Below are 13,489 nucleotides of genomic sequence, written 5' to 3'. Positions count from 1 at the left end.
TGCCAGGAGTGATCCCTGAGTACAGAACCAAGAAGTTCTGAGCACTTCCAGGTGTGGCCCAAAAACCAGTTAAATTCATTTCCATTAGACACATTTTTTCAAATAAATAAGACTGAATGTGCTAAGAGATCTTGACCTAAATATTTCTGGATTGTACTTTCAATTCTCAGTGCATTTAAATTTAAATAGCATCACTGGAATGTTAAAAGCAAAAGCACTAGAAAATGCCAAGCTTCTGAAAATTTAGCTGTTCTCCACACTGCTTCAGTATTTAGGCTAGGGTAGTGTTAAGTCATATTTCCACACTTTCATTGTTCTAAGCAGGGGTCTCAAACTCGTGGCCCGCGAGCTGTTTGCAGCCCTCCCTACAACATTTTGTGGCCCTGTCCTAGAGGAATCTTTTTTTGTTTTGTTTTAGTTGTTTGGGTCATACCCCCCAATGGTCAAGGCTTACTGCTGACTTTGCACTCAAGGATCACCCCAACTTTGCCTCCTGTGGCCCCCAGGTAAATTGAGTTTGAGACCCCTGTTCTAAAGTAAATCCTGTACTGGCACAAGGCAAAAAGTATTTTAAGTATTAAAGGACATAAAATGAATAATACAAGAGAATAATCAATGACATGCTTCTCCCATATTCACTAGAGTTAAGTTTATGATACAAGGAGAAAACCAGACATAAAATTTCACAGGGGTTTGCAAAAGTTTCTGGTATGTGCCATCTGCTTGAGAATCATTGAACATGATTCATTCATCAAGATATTTATCCCTAGGCCATTTCCTGTCCAGCTAATAAACCAGCCATTAATGTTACTAGAATAAACATGGTTAACTAGCTTTCTGATCAGTCATAAGTAGATGAAGGAGCTCTCAATCAGATCTGCCCATGAGAATAGCTTACAAAGTTAAAAATAGCAACAGTAAAAACACATGCCTGGATCACACTCCCAGAAATTCTTAGCTCTTCCGGACTTCTAGTGGCTTGTTTACAAAAGATCTACTGATAGGCATAAAATACACTTATTGTGGCAACTTTCTGCAATATATACAAATACTGAATTGCTATAATGTACAATAAAGACTAATATATCAAGTATATTTCACATTTTTTTTTAAAAAAAAAACCTAGAGGCCAGAGCCATGGCCTAGTGGTGGGGCATTTGCCTTTAACAAGGCAGACCAGGATGGACTACGGTTCCATCCCCCAGCATCCCATATGGTCCCTCAAGCCAGGAGTGATTTCTGAAAGCATAGCCAGAAGTAACCCATGAGTGTCACCAGGTGTGGCCCCAAAACAAAACAAAACTACAGATAATTCTGGCTTCAATTTCTTAAGAACTTGGTAGCATAAGGAAAAGGAAGGAGGAAGAAAATAACATTTTAGGAGCCAGAGAGATAATACAGTGGGTAGGTCATTTTTTCTGCAAGCTCTTGACCTGGGTTCCATCCCCAGCATCCCATATGGTCCCCCAGCCAGCCAGGAGTGATCCCTAAGCATAAGGCTGGTACATATAGGAAGCTCAAGTTCAACATTGCATAGAGGAGGCCCAAGTTCAACACCAAAGTATCAAATGGTCCCTTGAGTATCATCAGAAATGTCTCCCAAGCAATGCACCCAGAGTAGCCTCTGAGCACTGCCACGTGGGAGTCCCCCACAATCAAAAAGCAACTTATTAAGTGGGGAAGATAACTGAAAATAATACATCTAACAAGGGGTAAATATACTAAATGAAACAAAGCCAACAAAATCCAATTTATATATATGGACAGGTGCATTCCCCAGTTTAATTTAGGGGTCCATTCGCATTTCAACTTGAGGTGTACTCTTAGCTTTTGCTTCTCTAGAAAAGTTCATGTTTTCTCTTGAACATGTTATTCTCTCTCCTTACTTATATTCTTTAAATCAAACTATTTTATTTCACTTCACTAAAAAAATAAAAACCTGGTCAAAACACCTAAATACACATTTCTTAAAAAAGAGATATTGGCCTCCCAAATCTTACCACAGGCCGTGTTCTTTACACCGACCGTATAAAAAGAGGAGGTACAGTAAATGCACCCCACATACTCCTCAACACAGGCCCTTTGCCGGTCTGTATTGTGAATTGGGGGACAAAAAAAAAAAGAGATATTACAAATGGTTCACAGGCACATCAAATGAGGTTCATCAATTAGAACGATGTAAATCAAAACCACAATGTACCTCACACCTATTAAAATGGTTATTACAAAGAAAGAAGGAAAAAATGATATATAGGAAAGGATGTGGATAAAAAGAACAGTGGAAACTGTGCAACTATGGAGGCAAAATAGGATAGTGAGCCCTAAAAAAAAATTAAGAAAACTACCATATTAGTCAGATATTTAACGTCCAAGTATTTATTAGAAGACTACAAATGACCAAAAAGTATGTCTAATGTTCACTGCAAACACTTATAAAGGCCAAGATATAAGGAAACAACTAACGTGTCCACAGATGGATGAATATAGTATATTAGGTGTGTGCATAACACACACATACAAACACACAATGGACTACGACTACTCAGACATATAAAAGAATGAAATCCTATCATTTGCCAAAACCACGCTAAGAGAAATGGCACAGTCAAATATAGACAGATAAATATTATACATGTTACCAGGTAGAGGGCTTAAGTATGATCAAACATGTTAAGGGACTCAATGAATGAAGGATAGAAGACTAAATTTTTGCGTACACTATATACATATAATAAACTAGTGCTGTACCCAAGACATCTAAATAACGTTATGAATCAATGCATCATCAATAAAAATTTATTTTAAAAAAATAATAATATGACAAGAACAGAATATAAGAACACTATTAAGACTACAATAGCAACTCTATAAACCAAAGCACAATAAACTCAAAACAGAACAATGACTTTCTAGTACTGAAAGAAAATCATTTTTATTTGCTTTTGGAACACCTGAGCTTACTCCTAGCTTTAGAGATCACTGCAAGTGGGACTAAAGAGAACATATAGAGTGCCTGGAGTTGAATCTGGGGTCCATCATGTGCAAGTTAAGGACCTTGTGCCCACAATACTCTCTGGCCCCCCAAAATAATTTAACAATTCTATCAAACAGTAGAATAAAACATTTTTATATTTCAAAAATGTAAAATGTAAAAATAAAATGTAAGTTTCAAAAATTTACATTTCATTAACTCTTTTACTTGGTACAATAAAAAAAAAAAAAACTGGCTGCTAAGGCCCACCAAAATAAGGGCACAATCAACAGAGAAAAAGGTAAAGATCAAATAAGAGAGGAAAGAAACATTTTTTTTTGGATAAAGATGAATGGTAGCAGTACGTATACCACTTGGTCCAGAAACATTCACTCCAGATTGAGGAAGAGAATGGAGATACTCAAGAGAATATTTGAGTAAAATAAGAGGGGGAAGAAAGAAATTGTTTGAGTAAACAAAATAAAAAAATGGGATTCAATATCACTATGTATCTAAAAAATTACTGTGAAAGATTTGTAATACACTTCGGTCAAAATAAAATGTAAAAAAGAAAAGAAAAGAAAATTGGGTTGAAGTAATAGTACAGTGTATAGGCTGCTTGCCTTGCATTTGACAAAGCTGGGTTCAACCCCAAATTCCCATGTGGTCCCCTGAGACCTGGATACAGTCAGGAGTAACTCCTGAGGCATTGTCAGGTGTGCCCACAAAATTTTAAAAAAATTTTAAATAAAATTAATCACAGATATAAATTGAAAGCAAGCAAATAATAAACACAAAGGTTGGGAGGTAGGAAATGTAAAATTGCACACTATGGTTCAGCAAGTAAAAATATTTATATTGCTACAATAATATAAACAGATACAGGAATAAGCATGAACACAGCTAGTTATAGCTCCATAACAAAAACACCATTTTTAATTTAAAAATATACTGATTTGCCAAAAAAAATCATAAAAAAGGAGAAATTAAAAAGAGTATAAGTAAAAATAAAAGATTTCTAAAAATGGTAAATCTCAGAAGTATAGTATTAAGTTCAGTACTTACATGGAACTGTAAAACACTAAAAGTGAAAAGTGGTGGGAATGTTATTAGGACTTGGAAAAGAAATAGAGTAGACTAGCAGTTTTATATTACAGGACTTTTAAACTCTGAATCTAATGCTTTTATGAAAGATAATTTAAAATACATGCTTATTATGTAAACAGGAACAAAAATGAATCAAGGACACCATGTCGGAAGCTAATGGAACAATAGTAGAGGGGAGAGATAACAGTGGTAGGATACATTAGCAGTAGAAACACAGAAACTGAAATGAGATTAAAAAAAATCTAAGATATTCCTTGGAGGCAGAAATTAAAATTTGTAGGTGACTGATGAGAGTGGCATAGCTGAACAATGGTAAAAGAGGACCCCCAAGTTTCTGGAATTTGCCTCATGGGTGAAGGAGTCTTTTACTCCTATGGAGACATTTGAGGAGCAGAGTGACTAAGAGGAAATAAGAGTTTTGGGGAAAGAATGCCAGGAACTTAGAGCTGGGGCTATAAGCAGCTCAGTGGTAGAATGCATGCTTCACAGGCAGGTTTATTTCCATTCTGTTCCACTTCTACTGAGTATTTCTTTATCACTCCCCAATAGATTCTTCTTTACGAAAGTGAAACATAAAGAGGAGAAAAAAAGTGGGTTATTTGTATATCTTATGTCACTAGTTTTCACTAGATCCAAATTAAAATTCTCTTACTATCTGGCTTTAAAGTCAGAATGTAATCTTTTTAGTAGCACCTTTAGATGATCTGCCAGATGATTGAGAGAATTATTTGCCTTATCTCATTTATCTTGGGTGGTAGAGAGTGAAATAAGGTATGTGTGAGCTCCCAAACAGTGTTCAGGGGGCTTAAGGCCCCTTCAAGATTCTTAGCCAACTGGGCCATCCAGTCCACATCGCAAGATTCAGAAATGTGATGCTACTCAGGCTGTGCTGGGATACTGGAGCCACACTAGTGTGGCTGTGGGCCTCCAAGGCTACACCCTCTAATATTTGAGGGACCAAGTATGATGGGAATCGAAGCTGGGTCAGGACATTATGCTAGGTCTGTATCCTAACAACTGCATTATACTAGATCCCATCAGTATTTCCTCTTATTAAGGCTCTTCATTTGCAAACCTGCAAGGCAGATTACATATTTTCAAGGTTATTTTTAAATTGGACAAATATAACTAAACAAGTGTGTTTTCCTAAAAATAATAGGCTTTATGAGATAGAGAGAGAGTACAACAGGTAGGGATTTGCCTTGCACAAAACTGACCTCGGTTTGATCCTTGGCATCCCATATGGTCTTCCCTGAGCACCATCAGAAATAATTTCTGCATGCAGAGCCAAGAGTAACCACTAATCATGGCCAGGTGTGACCCCCCCCCCCAAAAAAAAACAAAAAAACAAAAGATAGAGTTCATACTGATAGTGTTGGAGGTCACCAAGGTCACACTCAGTGATGCAGAATCAAGGCAAATGGCACCGGGGCCCAAACTATTTCACAAGCAAGGCATGTGCTCTTACCAGTTGCACCATATCATAAGCCCTTGAAGATCTCATTTTAATAATTTTATAGGAACATTTTCTTAAGAGTTAAATGACAAAAGAATACCAAGACAGCCCTGACCAAATAAAAAAAATGTAGTAAGCAGGCCTGGAGTATCTGTTCAGTAAATTAAGAGCATGCTCTGCATACTCACCATCCAAGTTCTCCATACCTCTACCTCCTTGCCTCTGGCAACCAGAAATCTGTATGTCTTTTCAATGAGTTTGGTTGTTTTGTTTGTATCAGACATGTGAAGAAACATCATAAAATATCTTTCTACTTTTCTTGGGACCAGAGAAATAGCACAGCAATAGCACAAGTAGGGTGCTTGCCTTGTATATGGGAAACTCAGGTTCAACACCCAGTACCTTGTATGATCTCCTGAGCCCACCAGGAGTAATTCCTGAATGCAGAACCAGGAATGACTCCTGAGGATTGATGAGTCTGGCCCCAAATCAAAACATTTTTCTACTCTTTGTGTGTGCTACACTTAGCACTGCTCAGTTTACTCCTCAGAGCAAAATTTGCTTCTGGCAATGCCTGAAGATCATATGGTGCTGACATAAAACTTGGGTCTCCTACATGCAAAACATGCACACTAGCTCTTTGCATTCTCCGTGGCCCAATATTTGCTTCTGGTCTGATTTACCAATTATTTAATGTAATGTCCTTAGGACCCATCTATACTGTTATAATTAGGATTCCCTTCACATGACCCAATAATGTCCTCGTGTGTCCCTATGCACATCTCTATGTGTATACATACTCTAAACACAATTTCTTTAACTATTCACACCTGTTCAGCAACAGATACTAGATTGTTTACATATCTTAGATACTATAAAAATGCTACTATAAACACAGGGGAGTGAAACTCTTTCTTCAACATATATTTTTTCCTTTGTACAAACTCCCAAAAGTCGAATTCTTGGCTCCTACAGAAGTCCTACTTTTACAGTTTTTGAAAAGTCACCATCCTGTTATCTTTAAAAGCCCCACCAATTTACATTCCCAAGAAAGCAAAAGCGTTCCCCTTTCCCATATTTTCACTAGCAACTACTATTTCTTTCTCGTGGTGGCATTGCAATAAATATCAGTGCACTGGGGTAAATTTCTTTAATTATCTAAACACTTTTATCAGATCAATGAAAAATGATCAGCTTCCTGCTAGTCATGTCTACAAAAAAACAAAACAAAACAAAACATCTTTTTAGGGTGAATGTTGCAAGTCAGCCCCTGAAGAGGTTGACTGATGGAGGGATGGAGGATGAGGTCTTTCCCCTCCAGCTCAGAGCATGCATCTGCCACCCTGTTCAGCCGGCGGTTCTGAGTTAAGCGGCGGGTAAACAGCTCGCAGACAGTCAGGCTTGTGAAAATATTAGCTTTATTCGGTGGACAAGACTGAAGTCCAAAGCCTCAGCATCAGTTCCAGCTAAACTAGGGTACAAATACACAACAGAATATTAAGTGGACATAGTAAAGATAAAAGCCATGAAATTTGCTGTTACAGGATAGACCTGAAGAATGTCATACTAAGTAAAGTTGGTCAGATGGAAAGAGACTGGAACATAAAGTTTATCTTTCTCATATGCAGGCTATGAAGAAACACTTGATATTTTGGGGAATAATAAATACCCAAAGATAATAAAAACAAATGAGAACTGGCATTCATTAGGAAACACACCATTGAAAGGGATTGGGAACAGGAGAGGGCAGGGTCTATGAGATAGAAGCCTGCAAGTGGGAAGAGGATGTGGTGCTAAAAAGTGTTGTATATTGGATGGACATGGAAAAGTAATATACTAGTGAAATAAGTCAGAGGGACAGAGATAAACACACAATAATCTCACTCATTTATGGGTTTTAAGAAAAATAAAAGACATTATTGTAACAATGTCCAAAGACATGCCCATAGAGATGAGGGCTACAAGGACTGGCTCACCACAAAGAGTGGTGAGTGCAGTTAGAGAAATAACTTCATTAACAACTATCGTGACGATGTTAATAAGTAAGAGAAATAGAATGCCTGTCTAGCGTACAGGCGGGGATTGCGTGGGGAGGAGGCAGATTTGGGACATTGGTGATGGGAATGTTGCACTGGTGATGGGTGGTGTTCTTTACATGAATGAAACCCAAACACAATCATGTATGTAATCAAGGTGTTTAAACAAACAAACAAAAAATATATATATATATAAAGAATAAATACAAGCAGGAGGTGGGGGAAGAGGGAGAATTGGTGGTGGGAATGTTGCACTGGTGAAGGCGGCATTCTTTTTATGACTGAAACCAAATTACAAACACGTTTACAATCATGGTGCTTAAATATATTATTTAAAAATAAAGTGTTATATGAAGTCATGAAATTTTCCTATACATGGATGTACATGGAATCTATTGTGGTGAGTGAAATAAGTCAGGAGAAAGTCACAGAATACTTTCACTACTCTATAAATTTTAAGAAAAAAAGCCATTATTGTAATGCCCAGAGACAATAGAAATGAGGGCTAGAAGGACTGGCTCATGATATGAAGCTCACCACAAAGAGTGGTGATTACAGTTAGAGAAATAACTACACTGACAACTATGGTGATGTCAATGAGTGAGAGAAGTAGAATGCCTGTCTCGAATACAGAGGGGGGAATAGTAAGGGGGACACTGGTGATAGAAATGTTGCACTGGTGAAGGGGGTTATTCACTATATGACTGAAACCCAACTATAATCATGTCTGTAATCAAGGTGCTTAAATAAAGATATTATAAAAAATAAAATAAAGTGTTATATATGAATCCTATCAGCAACAGAACTGTACAACACAGTGCAAAAACATAAGTAAAAAGAAAAATGTCTCACATAGCAGCAAACAGGTGGGTAGGAGAGACACTGTTGAAGGGAACTGGACGCTGGTGAAGGGAACAGTGTTGAAATTTTATGTGTGGGGGCTGGAGTGATAGCACAGCAGTAGGGCGTTTGCCTTGCAGCTGACCCGGGACAGACCATCCCATATGGTCCCCTGAGCCTTCCAGGAGCGATTTCTTCGTGCAGAGCCAGGAGTAACCCCCTGAGCACTGCTGAGCGTGGCCCAAACGCCCCCTCCAAATTAAAAAATATTGTATGCCTGAAACCCAACCATAAATAACTTTGTTTTTCACAGTGAGTAAATAAGAAGAAAAAAAAGAAAGAAAAAAGAAAATAATGTCCTTTCAGGTCCTTTGCTCATTTTTTATTTGTTTTTGTTTTTGTTTTTGGGTGACACTCAGCAGCACTCAGGGGTTACTCCTGGCTCAGCATTTAGAAAATGGTCCTGACAGTATGGAATGCCTGGGAATCAAACTGACATGCTCGTGGGACCATATGCGATACTGGGAACTGAACTCGGTCTGTCCTGGGTTGGCTGCGTGCAAGGCAAAAGCCCTACACTGTGCTAGCTCTCCGTTCCCCTCCCCCACCCCTTGCTAATTTTTTAAACTGGAGTTTTATTTTGCTATTGACTTCTAGGAACTCCTTATACATTTTGGATGTTAAACCATTATCAGATATATAATTTAAAAATATTTTCTTACTTCATAATTTACTTTTCATTTTAATTTCTTCTATTATGCATGATTTTAGTTTAATGGTATTCAATTTCTTTCTTTTACACACTTTAGATGTTATAGTCAAAATAATATTATTGGGGACACACACAAAAAATAAACGTATTTATCTACATTTAAGAATCAAATTATACTAATTTTCTACAATATTTTTTAGAAGATTAAAGAAGAGAATATATTTTCTAGTTTATTTTATAAGGCCAACAGCACTACTCTAGTATCAAAACCAGAGATACCATAACTATAGACATGTAAAAACTTTTTTTTAATTTTTATTATGGCCAAAGTGAATTACAAATCTTTCACAGTAATATTTAAGGCACACAGTGACAATGAATGAGGGGCATTCCCACCACCAGTGTTGTCCTCCCTCCATCCCTGTTCCCAGCATGCATCCCATATCTCCCTCCTTTACCCTCAATAATGCTAGTGTAACTGGTCCCTATTTGTATAGCTTATTGTAGATTGGGTATCAATTCTGTTGTCGTTGACTTGACAAGTACAATTTTTTATAAAAAATAGTATATTAAATTCAACAATGATTTTAAAAATTCAAGTAGAAATTATACTAAATGTGCAAAGATTGATTCAATATCCAAAAACAACAAACATAATCCATCATTACATCAAAAGATTATTATGTGACCATATCATTCGGTGGAAAAAGGCACCAAAAAATCTAACATTCATTCGTGACACTCAGTAACAAGAATGGGAAGCACCAAGAATGTAACCTAATCTAATTATGAACTCTGAATAAAATGATGTGTCACACAAGCTTATCAAAGAATAAATATCCCATACCAGAAGAAGCATTTTGGTGTGTTACGTTGATAATAGGACAGTTGTTTAGAGATATGGGTAAATGGGTACTCTACTTTCTGATCAATTTTTCCCTAAACCCAGAACTATTCTAAGATTAAAGTTAGAGAGCTTGAGGGACAAATTATATAAATGAGAAATTCAAAAGCAAAACTTAAATGGGCCAAAAAAAATTTTTTAAACAAAAATGTAATATGAAGCAAACACTACTAAAAACTGGTAATAATAAAAACTGGTAAGAATGCTAATGATGATCTAGGGGAACAAGTTTTCAAACAATGCCAGCTAGAATGTGAACTGACATATACTTGGGAAAACAATTTGACAGTAATGAGGCATATATATGGACAGCAATTCCACATCTTGGTAAATAAATACTCCAGAGAAATTCTTGCATGCATGTATAAAACAGCAGCTTAAGAACACAATAGTATTACATGGCAGTACCATATTACTCATGGACATAAATATACATGCATGAATATATCCATATGTTTATGTATTTATTTAGTTTGAGATGTACTAGAAAGAGAAACCAAACCTATGACAGTAGTCACTTTATTTAGAGAAATTGAAAAGACTTCGATTCAAGAACTTAGATAAACTGAAGGAGGCATAAAATTTGATAAATAATAAAATATTAATTCTAAACAATTGTAATGAGGAAACTTATATAAATCTTTGTGTCTTTATGCTTTTTTTCCTTAAAAAATCCACTAAACATAAAGCTATTGCATTTCCAGAGTCAATAGATCAAAACAGCAACATCAATCAATCTATGGTGCAGAAGAGGTATGGATCAGTGGAATGGTCAGTTCACATTTTCTCTGATGGCTGAAAATTTCCTGTCATGTGATATAACTAGGTCAGCCAAAAGTAATCTCATTTCAGAAATAGAATTACTACAAGAGTGTTCAGACTGTACACTGGTTAAGGAAGACAACATTCATAGTCATTTCCTTAGGAGTTGTGTGCTTTCCTTCGATGAAGGAAATGACACAATCTGGCTGATTTACTGAAACCAAACCCTGACAATTTAAAGAAAATGATGCAAAAGCTACATCCTTCTGAAACAAGTGTTTCTTTCATTCCCATAAAAATGTCATAATAAAGTACTATATAATAAGGAGTGTTAATACACTTCTAGTTAAAAAGGAGTTCTCTATTAGTTTCGTCCAATTCCACCACAATCCAATTAATTTCTTTAAAGTAAACAACTTAAAAATAAAAGTTTCACATAAACATAGAGGCTGGGCAATAGTGCAGCGGTAGGGCATTTGCCTTGCACGCGGCTGAGCCAGGACAGACCTCGGTTCGATCCCCGGAGTTCCATATGGTTCCCCAAGCCAGGAATGATTTTTGAGCACACAGCCAGGAGCATCACTGGATGAGGCCCCAAAATCAAAAAACAAAAAACAAAACAAAACAAAATGAAAAAAAAAAACACCAAAAAAATCAACCCCTCAGTATTAAGGTTAACTACAAGCCCAGTTCAACCCCAGCACCATACTTGGTCCTCCAAGCACTACCAGGAGTGATCCCTGAGCAAAGATCCTGCTGGTCTATGTACCCCCTACAAAAACTTTAACATATTCACATTCTCCCTACTCCCCTCCCCCTCTCTTTCTCTCTCTCTGTTCATGAAGAATCTCTCCTCTCTCTCTCTCCCCCTCCCTCCTTCCCTCCCTCCCGATGAAGAATGTATCTACTACTTACTGAAAGTCTTACAGATGTCTGAAACAGCTTTGAAGACTCGATCAGAGAAGTTCACTTTCACCTTCACATACTTCATGTTGGGAAGTTGCAGGCGGAGCAGCTTGTGCTGGGGAGTGAACTGAAGCTTAGCATCTGCCTGAATGCCATACTTATCCAATGTCCAGTGTGTCTTTAGAAGCCAAGTTCTCTTCTTTTCCCACCAGAGAGCATGGTCAGACCAATCTTTTTTAACATCTGTTGAAAAATAAATAAATAAAAATGTATTTTAAAAATAACACATCATCTTGAGAAAAATTAAAAGCAGCAAAACTAAATAGCTGGTTATTTAATACCTTAAAGTACTAGGTTCCTGTTATATGAACAAATGAGAACAATGCTAAATAGCTTGAAACTTTTTTCTGTCCTTGAAAACCAATATACATGGTAGCTGAGTCAAAATACAGGGCATAAGTAATAATGCTTGGGGTCAGGTTCAGCATGGGTCACATTATAAAAAGAGAGAGAGGAAACACAATGGCTTAACAAGGCATCAAGAAAATAAAGAGAATCTAGGAGACCGGAATCAGAAGGATTAATAATGGTGCTAGAGTGTCTTTAGCCTTGAAGAGTGGACAATATTGATGATAAAACAAGTGAGAAGGTTAAAGTTTCTAAGGTAGAGGGTGTCAAAGTTGTACATATGCAGCAGTAAAAATGGTTAAGAAATCAAAACAAAAAAATTCAATATCCCAGTTGAAAATGAGCATGTTAAAAAATACATCTGTAAGACTGTAGACTAAGAGGGAAAAAAACCCCTGTGTATCAACCATATACACTGCCCCAAACACAATATGAGATTAACTAAAAATGTCTCACTAACTTCTTTTACCAAGACATTTGGGCACAAGTGTGAAAGAAAATATTTATATCTATTAAAAATTAGCAGGGCTGGTAGTTAATTAAATGAAACCAAAGAATGTGATTCGCACACAATTTGGCTATACATAGAAAAGTAAATCATAACAGTAAACTTGCAAAATAAAACCTAACTCCAGCTAGTGTTTAAAGTGGCAATAAAAATGAAGAATTTTAAAATTAATGTGTTATACTAAGAACCTAAAATAAATGTTTATTTGGGAGGGGGTCCTCCTAAATAGTGCTCAGGAAACTCTGAGGGCCCTGCATGATGGTTCTCAGCCAACTAGGAAAGAGGTTTAATGAGAAGGCATAAGGCTACAGTAATAATCATTCCTGCAGTGCACAGGATTAACCTAGACTACCTTAAGGATAATGGGAGACCTGCCATCAATGCTTTGGGGCTTCAGGGCTATAACCATAGATGTTTAGCAGTCTATCACACCTAGCGATAGCTATCTAGTGATATCACTCCCATGTCTGAATCAGGATCACTCACATGTATGCTTTTTTTTTTTTTTTTTTTTTTTGGTTTTTGGGCCACACCCGTTTGACGCTCAGGGGTTACTCCTGGCTATGCGCTCAGAAATCGCCCCTGGCTTGGGGGGACCATATGGGACGCCGGGGGATCGAACCGCGGTCCTTCCTTGGCTAGCGCTTGCAAGGCAGACACCTTACCTCCAGCGCCACCTACCCGGCCCCACATGTATGCTTTAACACCTGTACTATCTTCCTTACCTCTAGGTAATATTTTTTTAAAAAGAGTAATAAAAAAAAGAAAAGTAAAGTTAAAAAAATAAAGGAAAAACATAATAACCTCCATACTGTTTAGCCTCCAAGAAGGCTGAACCCAGATGATAAAGATTTCTTTCTCACCACATTCCCATCAATA

At 37.0% G+C, this 13,489-nt stretch overlaps 1 protein-coding gene and 1 non-coding gene across 5 annotated transcripts in view; one reads left to right on the top strand and one right to left on the bottom strand.

Annotated features, from left to right (window-relative positions):
• FERMT2 (FERM domain containing kindlin 2) overlaps positions 1–13,489 on the bottom strand; it is a 104,846-nt gene that overhangs the window by 47,552 nt on the left and 43,805 nt on the right. For all 4 annotated transcript variants that reach the window (XM_049767196.1, XM_049767205.1, XM_049767213.1 and 1 more), the window contains exon 3: positions 11,704–11,937. In XM_049767196.1, coding sequence (XP_049623153.1) covers positions 11,704–11,937 — 234 coding nt within the window. The remainder of the gene's footprint in view (positions 1–11,703; positions 11,938–13,489) is intronic.
• On the top strand, positions 1,984–2,115 carry LOC126002683 (small nucleolar RNA SNORA51). The gene has a single exon (XR_007493359.1). It is a non-coding gene; the product is annotated as a small nucleolar RNA SNORA51 (small nucleolar RNA).

This window comes from Suncus etruscus, chromosome 2 (assembly GCF_024139225.1).
Source record: "Suncus etruscus isolate mSunEtr1 chromosome 2, mSunEtr1.pri.cur, whole genome shotgun sequence".
NCBI classification, from domain to species: Eukaryota; Metazoa; Chordata; class Mammalia; order Eulipotyphla; family Soricidae; genus Suncus; species Suncus etruscus.
The sequence above is the reverse complement of the archived record's forward strand: the minus strand, read 5'-3'. Positions and strand labels throughout refer to the sequence as shown.